Here is a 25057-nt window from a genome sequence, read left to right as displayed (position 1 = left end):
GGATGACGCCTACTTCTTCCTGCTTCTTCTCCTGACCTGCCTGATGTTCATCAACTTTCTAGGCTCCTAATCTACAAGATTTCTTCCCTGGACTCTCCTGGCGTGGGGGGCATTTAATCTGTGAAAATGGACCCACCCTTCTCTCTTCCCTTCCCCATCTTCCCATCTGTGCCAACTGGCTGTGTGAACTTAGCAAGTGGCTGGCCACCCTGAGTTCTGCTGTTCCCTTTGCACAAGGCAATGGTGCAAGAGGCACAGACCATGCCTGTGATAGACGGGGCTAGCCATGAGAGGGAGGGTGGCTTTCTGGCTGTCAGTCTCCCTTTCTCCCTGCTTCTCTTGTCCTGGCCTGTCTGAGCCAACCTGCTGGCCAGCACCTGGGTGGCAGCTTAAGATGGACCACACCTCTCGGCCTTGCTGTTGAATCCTCACTCCTGTGGCCCTGGGATGCGGCCTCCTTCTCTGTCTCTCAGGCCATTCCAAGGCACTCCTTGGCTTGGAGCCTGGTCCGGTGAAGCCCGCTCCACCCCTCAGAAAGGCAGAGTTGCAAAATATTTGGGGCTTTTCCTGTCTGTCCTGGCCTTCCTTCTAGGCAGAGTTGCTTGTTTACAGCGGTAAGTTGCTCTCAGGGTCTGCCACTCACTAGCTCTGTGACCTGGAACAAGCTCCTTCACCTCTCAGAGCCTCAGCGTCTTCATCTGTAGAATGGGGATGATGGTACTTTGAGTGAAAATGAAATGAGATCATATCTGAAGGCACTAGCCTATGATAAGTACCCAGTACTCAGTAGCTATCATTATTGTCCGGTCGTCATCACTATTATCATTATTATTTGTTGTTGGCAGAGTATTTTGTAAGCAACAAGACCCCTTGTAGTAAGCTACTTTCTTCCAGAGTTGCAGCTTCACTTTGCTTTGCAGAGCATGACTCCAGGTTTCTGCTTTTGTCACAGTCGCTCTGTTTGTGGTCATTTTTGTGGTGGGTATAACTTGATTGTTTGCTTATTAGTAACTCAGCACCAGTAATTCACTTTTTCAATTGACCTCTGTTGCTTATGAAGTACCCCACTGCCTGGCCCTGCGGCACTGCCTGGCCCTTCCCAGTTCCAACTGTGTGTGAACTGGAGGGGGTTCCCCTCTGTGTGTGTGGCACCAGAGGGGACCAGGCATGTGCTCATGGCCAAGAGCTCAGACAGCATAACTACCAGCATCCCTGTAACTTGTGCCACGAGACTCAGGCCTGGCTGACTGTCTGTGCCTCGATGCCTCCTCTGGTATGGCCCCTGAGGTCATGGGAGGCCCAGGTGTCTGTCAGCCTCCAAGCATGGGGAAAGGTAGGCTGGTGTCACAGGAAACCCAGCTCCTGGAAACTTCCCTGGCCTAAAGGGGTAGGGGGAGCCTTGCCATTGTCAGTGCTAAGGACCACCCCCCATCCACCACCTTCAAGGCCCTTGGGCTCCTCTTGGTTCAGTGTTCTGGGCTGAGTTAGCTTCCTGCGTAGGCAGAGTGAGGCGCACCCATGAATAATCTTAGCCCCACTGTTTGAGCACCTGGGGTTGGCTGAACCCTGTGCCTGGTCCACTTGCTCATGTGACCCTCATGATGGCTCTATGCTTGTCCCTCTGTTTACAAAGAAACCAAGGCTTGGAGTGGTTAAGTGACTTGCCCAAGGTCACATGGCCGGTAATTGGCAGAGCTGGGACTGGAACTTGACATCATCGCACTTACCCCCATTCTCTGAAGCTTGATGGGATGGGGTACCCTCAGAGCCCCAGGCCCCCACCAGATCAGTTGCCCCCCATTGGTAGGCCCCAGGGATTGAAATGAGCAGAATGAAATACTGACCCTCGAATCTGGGGCTCCCAACTGTGACCTGCATCCCCTGTTCTGGAAGCATCCACAAGGACCAGCACACACTGAGGGTGGAGCTGGATCTTGCACTGGTGAGGGAGCCCCCCTTTATGTGCCTGGGGAACGAGGCTTCTCTGGGTCCTGAAGGAGGGGTGGAGGAGAAGGGGCCAGGCGGGACTGTGGGGGGTGCCTTGCAGTCCTCTGTTCACCCCTGCGCTCCTCCCTCTGGGCTCAGGGAGGGTTGATTCCCCAGGAGCTAGGGCACTGAGGATACGAAGCCTCCTTGAGCCTCAGTTTCCTTATCAGTAAAATGGAGGTAGTGCCAGTAGCTGCCTCATAGGTGAGTGTGAGGAATCAGTGAGACGGACAGACAAGGCTGGAAGTCGCTGAGGCAAGGGCTCAAGGAAAGGCTGCTATTTCCCCCCTCCCACCTCCCCTTGTTTTCCCCTCCTTTGTCTCTGTCACTGCCCCAGCTCTGGTTCAAATCGCAACTTTGCCATTTCCTAGCTGTGTGGCCTCGGGAAGGTTCCTTAACATCTCTGAGCCTACTTTTCTGTTCTGTAAGTTGGGAATGCTGAGGAATGCATGGTATCATCCTCGTAAAGCGCTCACACAGGGCCTGCTGCACAGAAGCCTCCCAGAAGGAGAGTTTCTTCCCTCCTTCCTTCTCTGGCCATGATCTGAAGCCTGCCCCATCTCTGCATTGTTTCTTGAGCCTAACTGATGCTTCAGCTGTCACCTGCCTGACTCCCGGTCGCCACCTCGTGGCCTGATGGGTGACTGCAGGTTCAGAAGCAAAATTCAAACTAGCTTCTGGTCTGTGTTGGGGATTTAATAGCAAAGCACCCCAAGGGAGGTAAGGAGTGAAAGTGGGGTGCTGCACACAGAAAGGCGCCTGGATGTTCCGTGCAGACAGGAGATGCACGAGGGGCCCCCGCCACTGGGCCCGTTCTTGCTAGATTCTGTGCTGAGAACTTCCTGCACTTCACTTCATTGCAGATGTGGCTCCGATTTGAATCAGAGTTTTTCAAATGAAGAAACGGGCTTCTGGGACCATGGTGGGGCACATCAAGGGCTCCGAGGAATTGAAAATGTACGTTTTTGGTACATTTTTGTAACCTAGGGAGCGGATACAGAGGTTTTTGGTTTTTATTATTCCTCTTTAGGCCACAAATAGGTACTTTACATATGCTTCTCTCTATTATTCAGAATCTCACAGTGTGCTCACTTTATTCTCAGCTAAATCAGAGTATGGGATGTGTCAGTTGTCCTGTCACTGCCAAGGGCCTGACTGACCCCTGGCATGCCCAGTGTGGGCATCTCACCTCCTGCTGTCTCTGGCCTTTGGACCCTGAATTTAACCTGGGTGTGCCCCGCCTCACTGGTCCTCTGAGGCTCCAACCTCTGAGCACTTGTTCCGGCTGTTCCCTCCTCCAGGAGGCTTCCCCTGATTTCCCAGGCACAGCTGATGAACCCCCTCCCCCAGCTTTGAGTCCTTTGTGCTTGTCTCGCAGCTCCTTCTTATGCTTTTCCCAGGCGGGCAGGGTTCTGGGAGGGTCTGCCATGCAGGGGATGAAGACCAAAAGGGATGAGCAATCCGGGGGCTGTCTCCATTCTCCAATCAAGCCCCAGGGGTTGCCCTGCAGTCAAAGCCATAATAGAGCCCCCTGTCCATCCGTCAGTGTGCGGGGTCAAGGTCTGCCTGGTGTGGGGTCTGGGACACTCAGAGGCCAAAAGGGGGCATCTGAGGCAGAGCAGCGCTGGTCAGCAGGACAGGAGGAACTGTGGAGGGCAGAGTCTTCACTGTCAAGTGGACATTACAATTGTTTTCGCCCCACGGGGCTTCGAGGAGAAAGTGGAACGAGATATGCGAGGCTTAGCACAGCGTGGGGTGCACGGTGAGCATCCCTGAGGGCTGCTCCCAGAGGCAATGGGTGGAACCCCTCAGCCACCTAATTCTCTGCCTCAGTGCCCGTCGAACCTTCCAGCAGGTCAGCCATGGGCGAGCAGGCCAACTGCATTGCCTGAGCCCAGGGGGTGCCCCTCGCATCACGGTGGGGGTCTGCAGGGCTGTATGCAGCCACCCTCCTTCAGAACATCCTCCTAATGCCTGTTGGACCGCCCGTCTAACCGCGCATCTGTCAGGTAGATTCGCATTCCACGTAGCTGCTGCAGAGACCTCACCTTCTCCAATCCAGCCTCACAGCCCTCAGTTTTCTCAGGGAAGGCAGCAGTGGTGAACTCCAGAGGCAGGACCGGGCCGGGCCTCAGACCCTCGAAGACAAGTTTCGCAGGGTGGGCTCAGAGTCACGTTCCTCTCCTGGGACCACCCCTCTTCTCAACTCCCACAGAACCGTGGTCTAGACCCTCTCCAACCCCAGGTTCCTGGGAGGAATCACCCTGGAGCAAGTTACTTCTCTCCAAGCCTCAGTTTTCTCATCTTTGCAATGGGATAAGAGCTGTTCTTAGTTGTTGTGAGGGTCAGTGAGCTAAAGTCTGTGACTGGCAGTGGCAGGGACTTGGCTACTATTGGTCCTTTGGAAAGAGGGGCCTGGAGGGAGACCTTCTCCCACACCCTCTCTTGTCTCCATACTCGGCCTACATTTCCTCCCCCTCCCCTGACTTCACTTTCTGGGCTGCGGGGAGAAGACAAGCAGGAGAGAGGGGAGCAGTGGATTAGCACAGCCCCTCCCCTCCACCCCCAAACATTTTTTTTTTTTAAATGAAAGCTTCTTTATTTATTTACTTTATTTATTTTTGGCTGTGTGGGTCTTCGTTTCTGTGCGAGGGCCCTCTGCAGCCGTGGCGAGCGGGGGCCACTCTTCTTCGCGGTGCGCGGGCCTCTCACCGTCGTGGCCTCTCTTGTTGCGGAGCACAGGCTCCAGACGCGCAGGCTCAGTAGCTGTGGGCCACGGGCCCAGTTGCTCCGCGGCACGTGGGATTCCCCCCAGACCAGGGCTCGAACCCGTGTCGCCTGCATTGGCAGGCAGATTCTCAACCACTGCGCCACCAGGGAAGCCCCCCAAACATTTTTTAGTGACAGGATTTTGTTGGCAAGAGAGCTGGCAGCCCACTGCTGGGAGCGGGGTGGGGCGTTTGAGCTGGGAGGCTCCTCTCTCAGAAGCCTAGGCCTGGGGCTTGGTTGGAAGACCCAGTTTAGTCCTGCCTCTGTGCTGTGCAGTCTAGGCCAAGTGACTTAATTTCTCTGAGCCTCAGTGAGGCCACTCTGAAGGTAGGAGAGAGTTTCCTTGCTCCCTGGGTCCCTGGGCCCGACCTTGAAGGACCAGGTTGCAGGGCTAGAGAGTGTGGGCTTGGGGAGGCATCCGAGGTGGTGTTGAGGCCATGGGTTTACAGCTAAACCTGGTTTTGAGCCCTGGTTCTTCTGCCTCTTGTTGGCTTTGTCATATTGAACTGGTCATTTCCTCCTTCTGAGCCTTGGGTTTCCCTTCTGAAACATGGGACCTTGACATCTGCCTCTCGGGGTTGTGTGGGGTGTGAAGAAAGTGATGAATGGAAGGGCCTCACCCAGAAGCCCCTGGGGCTGGGAGTCACCCGAGACTGCAGGAGAGAGTGGGGCGGAGCTGACCCCAGGGGCGCTGGTGCCCCTGGGCAGAGGGAGAGATGCTTGAGGTGGCTTCCAGGTGATCCCGGCTGCAGGAGAGGCGAGGAGGCTGAGAAGGAGCAACCAGAAGGTGAGGGAAGGAGGAGCGCATCAGGACTTCAGGTCTGTGGGCGTGAGACCTCCCAGATGCACAACCAGGCAGATATGTGCAATGATGTACCCAGGTGTGGTTGTGCAAACGTCTTCACCGACACACGGACAGAAGTCTGAGACACCCAACTCCATACACAGATCTAGACAGCCAGCTGCACACCATACACCAATACGTGCAGACTCCCAGCTTCCTACACAATCTACCCAGGCAAACTGCCCCACAGAGCTATTTCTATAGACACATGGACACGCACGCACACACACTGATACTCCCCAAGGTACCCTGAGGAAACCTGAGACCTCAAGGAACATACTTTGAGAACCACATTCCTTGAGTCTCTGCCATCTCCACCCCCCCGGCCCCACCCCCACCCCCATCTCCCCTGGATCCCAGGGCCATGTCCAGCCCCGAGTCCTCAGGATTCCTCAGGATTTGGCCTCAGCTTCATTCTCCCTGTCACATTCCCCTGGGTAAGCTCGCCCACCTTGTGCCTCAGTAACCATCCCCCTGGTTGTTGAACACCTGGATACTCAGATCTGGTCCTTTTGAGGCTCAGCCCTGTCCAGGACACCTTTTGGATGCCCCAGAGACCCTCAGCTCCATGTGCCCCAGATCAGAGTGCTCCAGGGACCCCATCACAGTGATCCAGGAACCTAGATGTTGCCCTGACTCCCCTCTCACCTGTATCTCCAGGATCTGCCCCCTTCTTTCTCCCCAATTTTACCACCCTAGTCAAAGCCATTGTCATCTGTCACCTAGGTGACCCAGTTGACCCCAGTCTCCAGTCCATCTGACCTAATTGGATCTGTTCTCCACTCAGCATCAGGACCCTGGATGGTCTGCCTTTGCCTCCAGCCTCACTGCTTCTCCCCCAGTCCCAAACTTAGCTATTCTTGCAGTTTAAGAGACTCACAAGATTTTGCCAGCCCCTGAGTTTTTGCACAAGCCTGGAGCGCTCGCAGACACTCCTCCCCATTCAGTGCCCCCATGCCAGCTAACTTCCCATCTCAGCTCAATATGTAGCTTCTTCCAGGAAGCCTTCCATGATGCTCCACCCCTCCAGATGAGGTTGGGTACTCCTATAACAAGGCTGCACTGTACCTCAACTGAGTTCACATCACACTGTCTACCTCCTTGAGGCAGGGACCAAGCCCCAGTTCTCAGCCTAGTGGCTGGCACTTAAGGGGCCCTTCATATTGGTTGGTTGAATGAATGATTGTGTTGGGGAAAGGAATGGAGTGGGATGGGAGGGATGCATTTGTTTCAAGGATGGAGATGGGTGGGGTTGGGATAGGACAAGGTTGGGGAGATGACAGTTATGGGATGGGACAAGGGAATGTGTTCGGCTAGACCAGGGACCCCAGGCTCTCCCTTCCTGACCTGCTGTCCCTGGTGCCCATTGAGAAATCTGCTGACGTCTCGTGCAGGACTGGCTCAGGCCCCGCACAGCCTCCCCCCAAGGAGAGGCACCACAGGCGTGTACAGGTTGGTTTATTTACAAATATACTGATGTCTCATCTTTTTTTGTTGTTTCCATTTTCTGCTTTTGTGGGAAGAGGCAGAAGGTGAGAGTGGAGGGCAGGGCGGGGTGGTGATGTGGTAAACGCTAATAAATAATTTAACAATGACAAGTTATTAAATAAAATGTGTCTGGGGATGGCGGGTGGACAGTGAGAGTCTGTACAAGGAGAACAGCAATGGTTGGTGGCCCGGTCCCCACACCTGGCTGGGCTGAGCTCCCGTGGGACCCTGGAGGGGGCGGGGGTGCAGCAGAGAGGCCCATTGGAAATGGCACCATCCAAAGGCCAAATGTTGGAGGGTCCCTCCTGCTCCCCTGGCCCCCAGGCGGCGTGTCTATGAGTGTGGGTCCGTGAGCCTTCATGTGTGTCTGGGTGTGAGTGTGTCTGTGTGCGTGCCTGTGAGCGTGGACCCCCTTCCCCGTGGGGCAGAGTGAGCCCAGAGCTGCAGGTTCTCCCAGATGGGAGATGAGAGTCTCACCCCAGGTGGTGCCCAGAGCTCAGGCTGGGCCCAGGCAGGGGTCAGCCAGTTCTCCTTCCCCCAAGCCTCACTGCTAGGGCCCTGCTCATCTGGACGTGGTGGACCCCCCTACCTCATCCTCTCCAGGAAGCCTCCCAAGATGCCCAGCCCACTGGCACTGGCCCCTTCTCTATGGGCTCTGCTGAGCCCATGGTCTGACCCTTAGAACCACAGTGTCCCCTGTGTGGCCTCCCTGGAAGGCTCCGTGGGGTAGGTGGTAACACTCGCTGTGTTACCTGGGGCATATTCCTTCCTCTCTCTGAGCCTCAACTTCCCCAAAGGGGAACAGGACTCGGCTTTTCTCCAGCACTCCCCCTGCCCACCTCTCACTTTCTCCCTCTTCCTCCGGAGACCAGACTGTCACCTCCCCCTTCCCTTGGGCTTCCCACCCAGGCACCATGTGATGGTGATCCCATATCACGGCAGGGGTGGGGGTGGTCCTGGCTACTCACGCTCCCCACCTCAGGTCAAGGCGGCACTTCCTGCGCGAAGTGGGAAGAGCCTGGCCACCTCAGCTAGCCCCAGACCCCAGCAAGTCTGCTTGGTTCTGCCTGCTTCTGCTGGGTGACCTTCTCTGAGCCTCAGGTTCCTCATCTGAGAAATGGGTCCCCAACAATGTCCAGACAGGCTTGGGGCGAAATGTGTATGCCTCTCCTCCTAGGAGAGAGCCCCTCAAGGCAGGGGGGCCTACATCTTGTGCATCTGTGTCCCCACACCTAGTCCAGGGCCGGGCAGAGTGGGCATCAGAGCCTGGGGGCAGTGAGCTGCAGTACAGTGAAGGTGCTACCTAAACTAGCTGATGGGGCATCTTTGGCATGAGGGGCTGAGGTCCCTCTTGCTTTGACAATCTGTGGGTCATCAGCGTGGGTGTCCTGTACCAGCTCCTGGCAGGGAGCAGTGTAATGGCAGAGGCAGAGCCCAGGCTGGAGTTGGGGTTTATGAGGCCCCAGAATGGCAATTTTACCAAGACGAGTCATGCCCCCTGACCTGGAGGTTGTTCACCAGACACAGGGGATGAGGAGCTGGTGTGGTGTCCCTATTCTCTGCTCCAGCTCTGTCCCTGACTAGTTGAGAGAGGCCTTGTCCCTGCCCCTCTCCTGGCCCACATTTCCCAGCTGCAGAATAAGGGGTGGACTAGTTGACCCATTCCTGAGGTTCCTTCCAACTTAAAGAGTCTGGGAGAGAAGGGCCAGGCCCACTGGTGGGGGAGAACATCTACCCCTGGACCTGCCCCAAGTGCCCCTGGCATGATTCGACTGTGTGGGCATAAGAGGAGAAAGGGGACCATCTCTCAAGAAACCAGAGTGGCTGCCTAAGGGACCAGTGGTGACCCAGGACCAAGAGATGGCACAGAACCTAGGTGGGCTGAGGCTGCAGAAGGACTCAGGACATCAACTAAGACCCTGTGGAAGTTCTGTGTAGAACAAGAAGAGCCCAGAAGGGCCAGGCTGGCTGCTTGGGCCTGAGGGCTGACTCTGAGCCACATCTCCGCTCTGACAGCTCTGCCATGGTGAAGAGTGTGGCAAGACGTGAGTGCAGAAGCCCAGGAGGGGCGGGGAGGTTGGCTTAGGATGCTCTGGAGGGACTAAGGTCTCCCCAGAGGACAGAGAAGCAAAATCACAGAGGATGTTGGTGAACTTCGAGGATCCCAGGAAGGGCCAGACAGAGGGGCCCTTCTCCAGACGGGTGGAGAGACACCCGTCATCCCATCAGCTCAAAGGCTGGACCAGGCAGACTTCTGCAGCCTAGGGCTCAGTGTTAGAATGGAAAGCAGAGCCATGAGCACTGGCTGAGGACACAGTGGCCTCCAGGGGCCAGCAAGGGGTCACTGAGAACAGGGCCCATCAGCCTGGCCTCACTTCCTCTTTTGACAGGGTTAGAGTTGGGTAGATTGGGGGCAGAGGTTGATACAGTATCTGGCTCCTAGCAGGGCGTTTGACAAAATGGTCCACATGCCTTGGGTGAGACACACAGGGCCGACTCCTTACATCGGCAGATGTGCGGAGGAGAGAGAACAAACCAGTGGTCACAGAGTTGGGGTGCAGAGAAACTCCACAGGCTGGACTGAATCAAATAAGAGGAAACGTAACAAGAAAAAAGTCAAGGTCCTTCACTGGATCTCCAGGGACCAGTAAGTGCCCCCTCCACACACACACAGAAGAGAGTTGTGGCTTAGCTGTCACACATGTGTCAGGGTCAGGGGCTCTGGTTACAAAAGGGCAGGGTGAGTTTCCAAGGTTATGTGCCCTAAACCATTCACTGGATCTCAGGCCACATTAACAGGCAGGGTGCCTAAAGTTGGGGAGGTGATTGACCTGCTCACTTTGGCTGGCTGATGACAGTGGGAAGACTGGATTATATCTGTTCCATACCTTTAAAGGGAAAGCTGGAGCCAGGCTGGGCGGTACAGTTTAAAAGGAAGAGCTGGAGCAGCTGGAAAAGCCTGGCTTTGAGAAGCGAGGACTCAGGGCTGAATAGGGCAGAGGTGAAATCAGCAGAAAAGGCAGCTGACTTGGGGCCCGATGAAGTCACTGGAGGTATGCGAGGAGAGGCAGAAGTGGCTTGGGCAGGAACCAAACATCCTATGGAGTGCCAAGTGGGTGACTTTTGAGATGCTTTTCCGCCTGGAGGTTCTGCCATTTGGTCTGATACTACCTGGTTCTGCGGCCTCTGTCTCTGACCAGGCAGCCCCGTCTGGGCAGAGGCTAAGATACATCTGTGTCCATGTGCTTCAAGCTCACCTTAACCTCCTCGCTTCCTCCCTCCCCTCCTATTGCTATCAGAGGGACTCCCTGCCCCTGTCTGGCCTCTTCCCCCTTCCTGACAGGGCAGGGCTGACCCGCAGAGGCCTGTCTGTCTCTTTCAGCATGTCCATATATCTGTGTGTGTTTCCGCATGGGTGTGCCTTTAAGTGTGTGCATTTGCATGTATGTCTCCATCCCTTTGAGTCAGCCTGGGCTCAACCTACCCGTCCCCATGATTCCCCCTCAGGGCAGAGCTGTGGTGGGCTTGGCCCACCTGCCAGACTCTTCCCTACTCCTGCTCCAGGCTCCAGCTGGAAGGGGTGATCCTAGGCTGGCAGGCCTGCCCTCAGAGGCGGGGGAGGTGGGCACAGTGCAGGGCACAGGTACACACGCTTCTCACACCATCGTCTGGGGGCATGCACGGGGGCCCTGCCTCGACCTAGGCCCATGCCATGGAGGTGGCCTGGACAGAGAGAGGACATTTAAAAAAATAGAGAGAATTTAAGCTTCCCATAAAAGAGATGGGGAGGGGGAAGGAGGCGATGGAGGCCAAGGTGGGGTTGGGAGATGAGTGGCTGTCCGAGAGCTCTGGGTCCCTGGGGGTGACAGTCTCTGTGGGCAGGACACAGCCCCTGCCCAGGCTGTGCCCGTCTGCCTGTCTGGCTGTGCCCAGTGGGCACTTTAGCCAGGCCCAGTTGGCCGAGGGGAGGGCACCGTATGGCTGTCTGTAGAGTCTGTGCGGGTGGCGAGGCAGCCTCTGCGGCCTGCAGTCCCACCCCAGGGCCCTCGCCCAAGCGTCCGTGCGGCCCGGCTGGCTCTCAGGAGGCGAAGTAGGAACTCTGCATGGAGTAGAGCCTGTCGATGGGGTTCCCCACGCGGGCCTGCAGGGAGCCCACATCTGAGGAGCCGAGGAAGCAGTCGCTGAGGCTGGTTAAGGAGGTATCACTGTCGATGTCGTGGAAGATGGAGTCGTTCCCTGGGGGACAGAGGCGGTGTCAGCACCGGGGTACAGGCTGGGGCTCCTGCGGGCCCTGTTGGCCCTACAGGCAGTGTGGCTGGAGGTGAGGGAGGGGACAGGATGACCTGCCGACGGTGCCCGACCAGAGGGGTTGGGGGCTGTGGGTGAGGTCTCCAGGGCGCCCCCTTCCGGTCAGGAGGAGGCAGGTGGGCTGTGTTGGAAGGGTCTGCCAGGGGCCCTGGGGCGGGAGGTGGCTGTTTCGGCCCCAGGCCTGCCAGGTCAGGCAGGGGGCAGGGGCGGTGCTGGGGCAGCAGGGGGTCGGGCGGCTTACCATAGGGGTTCATGTGGTCACCTGGCATTTGGGGCGGCGTGAGGCCCTGCTGGAAGGGGTCGCTGCTGCCGTAGGGGCTCTGCTCCATGGCCACGATCTGCTGCTGCGGCGGGGCCAGCGGCGTGTAGGAGGCCATCATGCCCTCCATGCGACTCGACAGGACCTCTGGGGACAGAGCACGCCCTCACTGACCGGCCCTGCCTGCCCTGTCCTGGAGACCTCACAGATGTACCCCAGGAGTCCCATGACCTCCCTCACGACCCCCCAGTCCAGGCTGCCCACTGCGGTCTCTCTGACCTCCTCCTTCCCAGCCCTGCCCCTGCTGAGGTTGCCTGTGGCCTTCTAGGGTCACTGAGCCTACATACTTGACCCCCCACCCCACCAACCTTCCCCAGACACACAGTCCAGCGTCTCTTCCAGAAAGAGCCCTCCCTCCCCACCTCCTCCCTTCCTCCTACAGCCCTGCCCTCCAGGAGCTCCCAGCCTGGGGAAGACAGAGGCTTCCAGTGAGCAGCTAGTATTGATTCGACAACATATGGGTGCAGTGAGTGCCCTGCATCTGGGAGCATCAAGGTGGAGCCCGCACCCCGGCCAACGAGGCTCAGGGAAGGAAGGCTTCCTGGAGGAAGGGGCCCTCCACCTCCATGTGACTTAAACAACCAGCAGAGGTTCAACCAGCCGAGCAGGGGGCAGGCATGCCAGGCTGAAGGGCAGCAAAGGCAGAGAAGAGAGAAACTGCCCCGTGGGGGCAAGGAGCCCAGTCCTTGGGGCTGGAGCGTGAGGACAAGAGAAGGTCATGCCTGGGGAGACAGATGGTTCCTTGGGGACCCGAGCTGAGTGGGGGCTCCCCTGAGGCTGTAGGAAGCCAGTGGAGGGTCTTAGCTGTGGAGGGACTGTGGAGAAAGGCTGGGAGGGTGGAGGCCAGAGGAGGAGACCATTGGGAGGGGTTGGGGTCCGTATTAATGCAGATGCGGGAAAGACTAAGGGGGGCATGAGGGACATGGGACAAGTAACCACTGCCTGATTTGGTGACTGAGCAGATGCGGTGCGTGTAGGACAGGACGGGGGAGGTGACTTCTGGGTTCCTGGTGTGGGTACTGGGGTGGTAGTGCTATTTGCTGAGATGGGGTAGGGGAGCTGTAGGGGGTGTTTTGTACATGTGGCAGCAGGGGCAGCAGTATGAAGTGCAGTATGGGCTGTGATGAGCTCAAGGGGACCGTGGAACATTCCTGGGGAGGCTGCATCCAGGGGGCATCTGGAACACTGGAGAGTGAGACACAGCTTGGGAGCAGGCTGGGAGACCTGAGGCTGTGGCTGCAGCCCCAGAAGGCTGGGCCATCTCGGGAGAGGGGGCAGAGAGAGAAGACAGGAAGAGCTGGGCTCTGAGGCCACGGCCTTGAAGCCCAAGGTCCAGCCTGGGACACTGGTCTGGCCGCAGAGTTCTGAGTAGAAGGGGCTGCCCATCAATCCCTTGACATCTGCCTCAGAGACCCCGGCTCACCTGGGAGCAGGCAGCTGAGGCCCCTACCCCAGTTTGGCAGACTCAGGGAGCTCCCAGTGCCCTCCCTTCAAGACCTAGAAGGCTCCATGTCCCCATGGGGCCGGGGAGGCCAGCCCCAGCCCAACTTGTGGAAACAGCATTTGGGCAAAGCCCAGTCCACTCTGGACTCCTCAACACCTTCAGACTTTCTCTGGAGACTTCTGCTGAATTCTGCTGTGGGCAGTAGGGTGTATGGTCATGTTAAAAGCACAGGCTTAGGAGCCCTACATTCCGGGCTGAAGCCTGGCTGTGCCCCTTACTAGCTGAGTGATCCCAACAAGTCCCTTAGTCTCCCTGAGCCTCAGTCTCCTCATCTGTGAGATGGGATGTAACGATGCCCTTCCTCTCAGGGAGCTGTGAGAATTAAGTGAGACAGAGCGCGTGGAACAGTGAGAACAGTGCCTGGCACACCGCATCGCTGTTTTGAATATGGAAATTCTGCCACCCCTCTGGGCTGCCCACCCTGCCATCTCCCCTCCTGTGTCCCACGGCCCCCACTGCCTCTCTCCTTTACTGATCTCAGCAGGTTGCAAGGCAGCAGCTCCCTGGGCTCCGATCGCCCTGGCGGGAGGTTTCTTGGGAGTCTAGTTACAGAGACTGAGCCCCACCCCGGCCGCCCTGCTCACCCTGGCCCAGCCGCTGCGAGTTCTGCTGCTCCTGTTGCTGCTGGTGCCGCCGTGCCAGCTTCTTCATCTGCAGGAGACACAGTGTGTGCCAGTCTCCGCCTCCAGCCCCGCGTCGTTCCCGCCCCACCCTCATCAGGCCCCTGGTCTTCTGCCTGCACCCCCTCCCCCTCCCGCCCCTGTCCAGCGGGGTGGCAGGTGCCTGTACTCACCTTTGCTCTTTGGTTCTGAAACCAGACCTGGACCACACGCACGCTGAGGCCCGTCTCTGCCGCCAGCGTCTCTCGGACCTGCCCATAGAGAAGGAGACGGGTCAGGCCTGGGGGTAGGTGGGGGGTGGGCAGCAGCTGGGAGGCAGCAGGTTTGGGGGGATGGGCGGGGAGGGGGAGGGACGCCCAGCCCCCAGCAGGAGCAGAAGGGGTGGTGTCTGGAAAGGCAGCGCGTGCGGGGGTGTCAGCCTCCACCCCACCCCAGCCGCCCCTCACCTTCCGGCAGGGCTTGGAGGAGACCTCGAAGGAGGCCTTGAAGGCTCTTCGCTGCTGCGTCGTGAGGATGGTCCGGGGTCGTTTGGGCCTCCGCGGGTCCTTCCCATCGTCCCCACTGCCCTTATTCTGGCTGCCCTGTCCCTTGGCCGGCTTCATGTCCCCATCTTCGTCCTCGCTCTTCACTGTGGGGGACACACCCCAGCCTGTCAGCCTTGTATCCTCAGGCAACTTGCTACCTGATGGGATCCCATCACCTCCTGCTAACACCTGCCACGGCTCCCCAGTGCCCTCAGGGTAAAGACCACCCCCTCCCCCCGGCCCACAGGCCCTGCCTATCTAGTCTCTCCTCTCCCATCCAGGCCCTGTGTGTCCCCTTCCTCAGCACACACTGCTCACTTTCTCATCTTGGACCCCCAGGGAGACCTGAGCCAAGGCCCCCAGACCTGTTCTGCTGACCCCACAGGCAGACACACACAGGAAGGCACCCTGGTGAGCAGGCAGAGACACACAAGCACGCATGCACTGCACACTCAGATGCGCACGCGTTCAGATGGTAGAGATACAGGCCCACACGGGGACAGGTATGGGCGCTGCAGAAGCGCTCAGGTGTACACGTGGCTGGACACACCGAAGGGAGCACGGGATGCTCACTTGTGGCCGATCTGCTGTCCTCATCAGGACCATGGCCCGCCTGAGGAGAGATGCTGGCATCTGTGTTCATTCTGGCCCTGGGCTTCCCCTGACCCATCTTGCCTGGGACCCACCTTGTCCTGCTGGTCTCCGGTGCCCGGGAGACCCCAGCCCAGCATGTCAGCCTTTGGGAAAGCCAGTTCCCACGGCACTAGCCCAGCACTAGCTGGGCCTCACGGCCCAGAGAGGAGGCTACCAGGGGCCTGCTTCCTTGGAGCTTCCAGGGACTAAGAATTGATGGGCAAAGACACACACTCCAGACGTTCTCACACAGGAGTACTTGTGACCATGACATGTGCACGCATGCACACACACACGTAGAGGTGCATGCTCACAGGCGGGGACATACAGACATGCACACATCTGAACAGACACACACACCTGCATGCAGAAGCATGTGTATTCACCCGGAGGCACACCCACACCCACTTCCATGCCCGAGTTGTGGGTCTCAGAGATGCCAGCCCCAGACAGATAGCAGAGCCTCCCTCCCACCCCCCATGCCTCCTGCTGACCCTGAGTCTGAACTGGTCTCCTTTATCCTAGACCATCTTCCTCTGAGCATGAGCCCCTGTGGAGGGGACCTCCCTCCGAGAACCCTTCCCTAGGCCTGGCGTGAACATGCCAATGGCATCTGGCTGGCCTCTACTCTCCCACAGGAGCCCAGGCAGCCTGGCCGCCGTGGTGCCCTGCCCAGGGATGGACAGAGGTACAGGTGGCTTGGGAGCTCACACCTCCAAAGGCTCTGGCAGGGACAGTGCTCCTTCGTGTGGGCAGGTCCTGTGACCGTGGGCTCCAGGTTCCCCACAGGGCCCGGCAGATCAGGGCGCCTCCTCTCCACGCCCCCTGCTCCAGTCCATCTTCGCCACCCCCAGGAAGGACAAGGTGCCAGCCTGCTCCCTGACTTTTCCCTCCTTAAGACTTGTTCCCGGCTGGCCCTGCCCTTCCTGCCAGGAGGGCTCCAAACTGGTAAAGTCTTTTGGGGGTTGGAGCAGGGTAGAGAGGAGGCTTCACCCCGGGAAATGGAGTCTCTCCGTCCACCACTGAGGGCCCCAGTCTCCCCATGCAGCCGGGAAAAAGGGAATAGCTTGGGGCTACTGCTCCCCGCTGCTGAAGACTCTGGAGGGTGATGGAGAAAGGCTGCATCAGATCAGACACCTGCAGCCTGCAGACCCGGTGCTGGGAGCGACCCTGGGGTGCTGTGCTGTCGGGGGGGGTGGCCACAGCAAGGGTTAGAGAGGGGGAGGGTGGTGGGCCAGCACGTGTGTGCAAGCTACAGTACATGTAAGCACGTAGATGGACATGTGCAGCCATATGCATAGGTGTTGACTGCGTGAGTGTGCTGGGGCGTGCGTGCACATGTTGTTTACATGGGTGTGGGCTTCTGCATGCTTGGGCATGTAAGCACATGTCTACACATGGCCATGTGTCTGTGTATTTACACTCCTGGGCATGGGTATCCACACATGCATTTTATGTGCTTGTGTGTGTGCATCTGTGATCACATGCACCTACACCTGTGCATGATAGCGTCCAGGTACATTCGTGTGCCTGTGGGGCTGTGCACACGTGTCTGTGTGCGCCCCACATGTGCACGTGTGTACTGAACACATCAGTGCGCGTGCGTATCGGATGTGGGTGCAGTGTCTGTGTATAGTGCAGGTCCTGGGGTCACGAGCGGGCTTCTCCTGTAGGGGCGGCTCTCCCCACCACCTGCCCCAGCTCCAGGGGCAGCTCACCGGAGTCAGACTCGTCGGGGCTCACGGAGCTGAGCAGGTCCTTCTCCTTCTCGTAGTCACCCTTGCACAGTAGCTGGCCCTCCTTGAGCACAAACTCGTCGCCCTTCCGTAGCTGCCGCTCACACACGCAGCAGCAGAAGCAGCCCAGGTGGTACACGCACTCCAGCGCCCGCATCACAAACTCAGTGGGGGCGATCTTCTCCATGCAGCCGCTGCACTTGGCCGCGAAGAGCCTGCAGGTGCAGAGTGGGCGCATTGGCTGGGCTCAGGGGTCCCTCCCAGAGGCACTGCCCACAGAGCACCTTTTCCTCCCTCCACGCTGACCCTCCAGCCCAAGTGGGAGAGGCCCTCCCTGGGCACAGAGCCAGACAGTGGGAGCCCTACCCGCTTGGCTCACAGGGCCCTGGCGGCCTTACGGTGGGCACTGGGCAACCTGCCCGGAGGTGCCTTCTCCTGGGAGCATCAGCTCAGGGTCGTTCCTGCTCAGAGACACAGTGGCCACTAGAGGGCAGAGTGCAGGTTCAGCCTCCGCCTTCCCTAGGAGCCAGGTGGGCCCCTGCCCTGAGGGGAAGGCCAGGCAGCCCACAGGTCCCATCTACCCTTACTCTAGCACCGGCTCTCCTCCTCTCTGCCCCTGCCTCTCCCCGACATCCAAGCAATCCCCAGCCTTGCCCAACCCATCACCCAGCCTGGGTCCCTCCTCTCCTGCCTGAGGGCTGCCCCAGTGCCCTCCCTGGGTTCCTGGCCTCTCCAACCCTTCAACTTACCATCCAGGATGAGAGCCAGAGGGATCTGTCTAAAACACACATCTGATCATGCTGCTTCCCTGCTCTAGACTCTTCCACGGCTCCCTAGTGCCCTCCGGAGAACCTTCAAGTTCCTGAGTCTGGCACTCAGGCCCTTCGCAGTCCTGCCTCTTCTCTTACCCCTCTGCTCCCCGAGGCTTCGGCCCCATGGGACAGCCTGCAGTCTCTCCAGAGCACCATCACCTTGGCTCTTCAACATGTTCTGGCCCTTGCCTTGGCTACCACCTGCTTATCCCTCAGCTTAGGAATCTACACCGTGAACAGATATTCACGGAGCACATATGGTGTACCAGCCGCTCTCCTAAGCGCTCTGCATGCAGAAATGCATTTCATCCTTGCAACAACCCTATGAGGCAGGAAATATCAATCCCATTTTAGAGATAAGGAAACTGAGGTGCTGGGAGGCAGAGTCACGTGCTCAGGGTCACGTGGGTAGTAAATGATGGAGCCGGCTCTGTTCCCGGGCCTGATCCAGTCCCTCCGTGACAGGGAGGATCCATCTTCCATTTCCGGAGACAAAGCTGGGGGTGGGGGCGGGGGTCTTCGTGACTCCAGCGAGTGTGCAGAAGGAGTCTGAGCGGCAGGGCCCCGCCTCTGCCTGCACCTACTGACCGCTCCTCCCGGCCCCCCCGATCCCTGTCACGTGCCCTGCTCTGTGGGAACAACACTTTGATGGAAAAATTTATGAAGAATCAAATTATTGCTGCTGGGAGGGAATTAAAACCATTTTTCATTCCCCACGTCCCCGGGCCACGTCTGCGGGCGCCACCTGGGGAGCACTATGCACATCCCATCCCTCTTTACGGCCCGCCATCACAGGCACAGATTACAGCTGCAATTCTCTACTAATCGGTTCTGGAACAGAAATGGCCATAAATGCAAGGCTCTCGGCCTGCCTCCCTTCCCGGGGCTGCCATTAGCACCGCCCACGGCGAGCTGGTGGGATGCAGTGGGCAGGGCCATTCCGAGCTCTGCCTGCTGCCCTGGCACCGGCCAGGGCACTCAAATTGGGGACACCCCAGCAACCCCTGCCATCCACCTCTAGTCTACCCAGCAGGCTCCTACTCATCCTGCAATTCCCAACTCCAATGCCACCTCCTCTGGGAAGCCTTCTTTGATGCCCCAGTCTGGGGGAGGTGGCATCCTCTATGCTTATCTCAGGCCTCAGTTCCCTCTACTATAAAATGGGGATGTCAACAGGACCTCCCTCAAAGGGCTGTTGTCAGGATTCAATGATAGTGAGCATTTAACTCAGTGAATGAGTACCACATCAGAGTGATGGCACATGGCCCTGTCAGCTCCCAGTTCTACAGAGGTTCAACTGATCCTCAAGGAGGCCTCAGTGTTTGAAAAGGCCATGAGCGAAGGCTTGGGGGGTGCAGAGGCTCAGGCAGACAGGACCCCACTGGCCCACACAGTGCATGACTTCACAACGGGTACATGAGATGGATGCAGCTCCAATTTGGCCCTTTGGCTGGAGACCTTTGTTCAGGGTGCAACCCACTCCACTGTCCATGTACCCTAAGCAGAGGCCCTTAGGAACCTGGCTGGCCCTCCAACTCTGCCAAGGGACTAGGGAAAGAGCCAGGTTTGCAGAACCTGCTGCTCTGACATGGAGGACACTTCTGCCTTGCCCCTCTCACTGCCTCCTTGTCCCTCTCCCCACACTCCACCTCCTGACCTGGCGGCCCCACTAAGGGCTGCAGCCTGGCCTCTGTGGCCCACAGGTGGACAGGCAATGGCTGCATCTCTGTGTCACCATGTCAGGGCCAGGGCCCCAGGCTGGGTTGGCACACCTTGGGCGGTTCCCAGAAAGGAGGCCCTCTTAGTCTGTGGGAGGGGGCAGCGGGGGGGAGGGGTGTGTGACCCGCATTTGCAGGCGCTGCCACCATGCAGGCTTCGTTCAGAACAGCCGCGCTAATGCCTTGGCAGCAGGGGGTCGATTGCTACTTTCTCCAAACTCATCAACACAATCTATTATTAATACTTCTCCAAAGCCTCGGTGCCGCCATTACAGAGGCAGCGCCAGCCACTTGGGGCATCATCTGTTATCTAGATTGCAAAAACTCGGGAAATAAAACAAACCGCACACTTTATAAACAGAATGTGCCATCCGTTTGGTCTCCAAGCATCTCTCCACCCAATAAAACATCGGGGGGGATGCATGAAATACTCACTCCCAATTATGGGGCTGCCTTTGTCTACCGTGCCAGGGTGAGAGCTACCAACTGCGTGTGTGGGAGGGGCTGGGGTGCCAGCGGGGTGCCCTCCTCTCTGTGAGCCCCCCACTCCCTCCCTCGATCCCTCCCACCATGAAGGATCGGTGGAACCAGCCATTGAGAAGCAGCCCCAGCTACAGGCGGGTGGCACTGGAATCAGATGGACTCGGGTTCAATGCCTGTTTCCACCACTTGCTGGCTTGTGACTGAGCAAGTAATTTCCTCTCTCTAAGCTCACTTATCTGTATAATGGGCTCAGCAACACTGCCTGTTTCTCAGTGTGAAAATGCAGTGAGTTGTCAGGATAAAGCTGTGAGCACAGAGGGAATGATTGGGGGCTGGGGCAGGCCTCTCCGTGAATACTGCCCAGAAGCTGCAAATACTGACCAGAGATGTAGAGTTGCTCAGGCTGAAAAGCTCCGGGCCACCCAGCTTCCCTTCCCCTCCTGCCCCAGAGATGCTCCAGAGCCAGATGTGAAAGGCCCAGAAAGCATCAAGGGCACTGGATTTGGAGCCCTGGTCCTGCTCTCCATCCTGACCGGCTCTGTGACCCTGGGCAAGTCTGAACCTCACTTTCCTCATCTGTGAGATAGGGACAACAGTCCCCACTCCCCAGCTGGGCTGGGGATTCCAGATGGGTGTGTTGCTGCTTCCCACACTTGGGCTGGGAGGCCAGGATGGGGCAGGCCCCGGGGTCAGGGGACGATGGGGTGCTGTGGGGCAGCTCCGAAGCTCTGGCCCCAGGGGTGGGGGGGGAGCTCCCTGTGGCTTTCCCTCTAGCTGCCCCGCCCTCTCGGTGCCAATCCCCCCGCCCTGGCTCCTCCCCCAATCCAGAAGCTCCAAATCTAGATGGCAGCTTCGTGACCACAACACAGACACATAGGCTTGCTGGCAATCCACACATCCCCCCTCCCCATTTTTCATGTAAACCGCCGACCCTTTCCTCCTCACGCTGTGCCTACAACCTAGAACGCCATTCCCCCTCTCCCAGCCTCTGCCTGGCAAATATCTGCTTATGAAGGATTTAGCTTGGGCATCCCTTCCTCCAGGAAGCCCCCTTCTCCTCTCCAGTCTCAGGTACTTCTCCTGAGGACTGCACTTTACGTATTTCCAGGTGCACCTTCCCCATGGTCACCTCTGTGTCTTCAGTGCTGAGCCTAAGTCCCTGCACACACTAAGGTGAGCAGTGAATGTTTGCTGAATGAATGCTGAACCATCCAATATAGCCCTGTTCAGCCCGTGAGGCAGGACAAGTCAGTCCCCACCCCCAGGCCAGTCTGTGGGAGCCTCACCCACCTGCCCTGGGGAGACAGGACCACCTGGGAGGGGAGCTGGGTGTGGGGCAGGAGGCTAAAGCAGGCAGCCTGCGGTTCCCTCCTGGCTTCATAACTTTTCCCTGTGTGACTTTGTTCAAGACAGTGAGCCTCAATTTCTTCATCTGTAAAATGGGAATGATGGTACCTGCCTATGGGGTTGTTGGGAGAGCTGAATGCATGTAAAGCCCTCGGCCCTGTGCTGGCATGAAGAAGGCATCCCACAAGAGCTGGCTTCTGCCTTTCTCTTGTTCCACGTGAGTCCAACATGCTTTCATTGATTATCCTCGCTGGGGTCTCCCAGGGGTCCCTGGGAGCAGCCTTCCTGACGCAGGTCCCAACCATTCCCCCTTCTCATGACCACCCTGGGTTCTGGATCCATCCTTCTAGCTTCTGTCTGGCCTGGGCTGGACAGAGCACTCCTGGCTCAATTCTCTGTCTGTCTCATTAATATCATTGAGCTCAGTTAACATCTAACTGCATCACCCCATTAAGTCCTCACAGAACCCTAAAAGGAAAACGTTTCCATCTCCGTTTCACAGATGAGCCCAGGAAGATGCAGAGGGCAGGTTCAAGGTCACACGGCAGCATCACCATATACTCCCTCCCTGCTCTGTGCATCCAAATGTTTCTTTGTTCATCAATTACCCTGGCCCTTTGCTCTGAGTACCATGCCCACGTCTGTCTGCCCTCAAGGCTCTGAACACCCCGAGTTCTTATTACTTGGCATAAGCCCAGCACCCAGTTTCTTAAACCAAACTGAACATCTCCCCCTCCCCCAGGATCATCTGTGATTGCAGATTAAGAAATTCCCTAAAAAAAAAAAAAAAAAAAAAAAGAAATTCCCTTTTTCGGGATGTCCTTCCCTTAAAGAGTCCCAGGCTACGACAACATGTCTCCATCTCCTTTGAGTTTTTATTGGCTTATTTATTTAATGCTCAATTTATTAAACTCATAAAGCTAATAAACGAAACTCAGAAAGCCAATTTTTTCGGGAGCATTTGAACATGGATTACAAAACTGATTAATTAATTCCTCTTAAACTATTGACACCTGCAGTGATGCATGCAGTACAGCTGATTCTTTTACCTCTGATAAAACTGCTTTCCTAATGTTCCGGGGCCCCTCCAGCCTCTCCTCACGGGTTTTCATCCCCAGATCTTGGAGTCCACATAGCACTCATTAGGCTTGGAATCCTGGCTCTGTCACTTCCTTGCACTGGAAGCTTACACAAGTCCCTTCTCCTCTCTGAGCCTCAGTGACCCCATCTGTCCAGTGGGGATGATGGCTGGGGGCATGAGACAGGCTCAACACGTGGGGATCATGATCACCGTCATCATCGCTCCAAGACTTTCCAGCACCAGTTCACTATCCTTGCGGAGCAGAAGCTCCTCGGCCTCCTGCTCACTGTACTGCCATTTCCAGACCCCCATTACTGTACTTTACAGTTTATGTAGCCCCTTGCTGGGTTCTCAGTCCAAGAGCTCCCAACAGTTTTAGGATAAGCCCAAAGATCTAATCATGGCATTCAAGGCCCCACTCTACCCCTGTCACACCTGGCCTCAGCTGCTCTGCTACAGCTGCCACGCTTCTCATTGTTCCCTGAACACAGCAAGTCCCTTCCTGCCTCCTTAGCACCTAAAATTCCATCTGACTCTATGACCTATCTTCTCAACCCCTTCCCTTTACTTCTCGTTGAACTCCTCTTCATCCTTCAAGACCCAATTCAAGTGTCACCTCCTCTGTGAAGCCTTCCCTGATACCCACAGATCCAGATATTTGTGTGTCTGAAGCCCCCACTGACTTAGAAATAAGGAGCTGGGTCTAATTCAATCCCCTACCCTTTCCTCTGGCATTGAGTTGGTGGTTAGTGACTATTTGTTGAGTGAATGAATAACCTTGGGAGAAATGAAATGGGCAGCCAGGTAGGACAATAGAATATTGGCTACTCTGCTTCTGGGGGGTCTGAGAACACTACCAGCTAACAAGATAAGTGAACTTGCCCTCCCGTGCCCCCTCCACAGCTAAACAACCTGGAGTCCAGTGTCCCAATTTTTTATCAACGAAGTTCTACACATCACTCCTGTTGGGCTGGGAGTCCTGCAGTAACACCCCCCACATCCGCACTGCACTGTCATCCATAGTTCACAGGGAAAGCCCTGGGAGTGCCAAGTTGGTATAAAATGACTTCCCTGACCTTTAAGTGATTGGGCCAGGCCTGGACACCTGACTCAAGGTGGGCCAACTGGACCCTCTGTCCTGTGTCTCTTCCTTCTCCTGATCATTCAATGGCCCTTTTTTTTTTTTTTTTTAAAGAGCAGAGTAGTTTTTCTTTTTTTTTTTTTAATTTATTTATTTTAATTTATTTATTTTTAGCTGTGTTGGGTCTTCGTTTCGTGCGAGGGCTTTCTCTAGTTGCGGCAAGCGGGGGCCACTCTTCATCGCGGTGCGTGGGCCTCTCACTATCGCGGCCCCTCCCGTTGCAGGGCACAGGCTCCAGACGCGCAGGCTCAGTAATTGTGGCTCACGGGCCCAGTTGCTCCGCGGCATGTGGGATCTTCCCAGACCAGGGCTCGAACCCGTGTCCCCTGCATTAGCAGGCGGACCCCCAACCACTGTGCCACAAGGGAAGCCCCAATGGCCCTTTTAACACCCCCCACCCCCATCCTCATCCTCAGAGGTATGGCTTTCCACATCTCCAACACCAGCTATGTGGCCTTGGGTCATTCACATCCCTTCTTTGAGCCTCAGTTTCCTCTTCTGTAAAATGGGGGCGTTAATCCTTCCCTCACCTGGTGATGTGAGAAGGCCTAGTCCAGAGGGCATCTCGGCAGGTGTGTGCTCCCTCTCCCTCCCCAGTCTAAGTCTCAGGTGGTGCCCAGTGCAGGCTCTGGAACCTTCTCTTCTGAACCTCCAATTTCAAGTCTGAAGCCCCCATCACATCGTTGGGTCTGAGTTCTCCCTGAGGCATGAGCTTCTGTGAGACCCTCCCCCAGGGCCACACTGGGGACCAGGGAGATTCTGGACCTGGTTTCCCTTAGGGCCTCTCCAGGCCCAAGTCCCACAGTCCCTGGAAACACTCCCTCCATGGGGACCATGAGGCTTGGCACCTGGAACTGAAGCCCCTCTGTCCCCACTGTCCACACCTTCACGGATTCACCCAGCAAACACCCAAGGAGTCTGACTCTGTGCCAGGCTCGTGCAAGATGTTTGGGGAACAGAGTCAGATCATATCTCGTCCCATGGGAGCTGGCATAACGTGACATGTGCTTTGATGGGGTACACTCAGCAGGCTGGGGTGGGCATAGAAAGGCATGATAGTCAATCTGGAGGAGAGCTGGGGACTTCCTGGAAAAGGTGACCTGACACAGAGCTAAAAGAAATTGGTCCTGGAGGCAAAAAGAATGGTCTGAAGAGTCTCAATCCTAGCTCTGCCACTTACCAGCTGCCTGACCTTGGGGCCAGCCACCTCTACTCTCTGAACCTGTTTTCCAGTCTGAAAACTGGGACCACAATCCCCACCTAACATGTGATCATGCTCCCATGTTTGCCCTCTCTGTGCCACACCTCCACAGGCTGGCGTGGGATCCCAGGACGCAACGGCCGCAGAGCACTAGGACAGGCCCCCGTGTAGTAAGCGCTCAGGCGGTGGCTCATATTAGTATGGCTCCTGGGACTGTGGCGTCTATGACGATGCTGGTTGCGAGATGAGCTGGAGTTCACAGGAGCCGAGGGGACAGGACTCTAGACACTCTTGGGGGTCCAGCTGCTGCTGCTGGAGGCTGCCTGTCACTCGGAGGAGCTGATGCGGTGAGAGCAGGCAGAGGGAGCTGCCTGGCCGCCTCCCTCCCCGACTCGTTGACATCTCCCCCACGTGCCTGCCGCGTCCTTATCATTCCGCGCGTAGCTGGTTTTTATTTTGAGACAAAAAGGGGCCTGTTGATGGGGATCCAACTCAAACCAGCTGCAAACATCTGCTTTGATGCGGCGGCGGCGGCGGGCCAGG

General features: G+C 57.1%; 1 protein-coding gene across 3 annotated transcripts in view; it reads right to left on the bottom strand.

The window, feature by feature from the left end:
- Positions 1–7047: 7047 nt before the first annotated feature.
- Positions 7048–25057, bottom strand: part of LMX1B (LIM homeobox transcription factor 1 beta) — an 84186-nt gene continuing 66176 nt past the window's right edge. For 2 of the 3 annotated variants that reach the window (XM_036854439.1, XM_036854441.1), the window contains exons 3-8: positions 16714–16946; positions 14285–14466; positions 14012–14089; positions 13803–13869; positions 11637–11801; positions 7048–11323 (exon numbers count right to left, since the gene is read on the bottom strand). In XM_036854439.1, coding sequence (XP_036710334.1) covers positions 11166–11323; positions 11637–11801; positions 13803–13869; positions 14012–14089; positions 14285–14466; positions 16714–16946 — 883 coding nt within the window. In that variant the 3' untranslated portion in view covers positions 7048–11165. The remainder of the gene's footprint in view (positions 11324–11636; positions 11802–13802; positions 13870–14011; positions 14090–14284; positions 14467–16713; positions 16947–25057) is intronic. The other variant, XM_036854440.1, reaches the window with a different exon arrangement.

This window comes from Balaenoptera musculus, chromosome 6 (genome assembly GCF_009873245.2).
Source record: "Balaenoptera musculus isolate JJ_BM4_2016_0621 chromosome 6, mBalMus1.pri.v3, whole genome shotgun sequence".
Lineage (NCBI taxonomy): Eukaryota > Metazoa > Chordata > Mammalia > Artiodactyla > Balaenopteridae > Balaenoptera > Balaenoptera musculus.
Note: the sequence above shows the minus strand (reverse complement) of the source record. Positions and strands in the feature narration are given on the sequence as shown.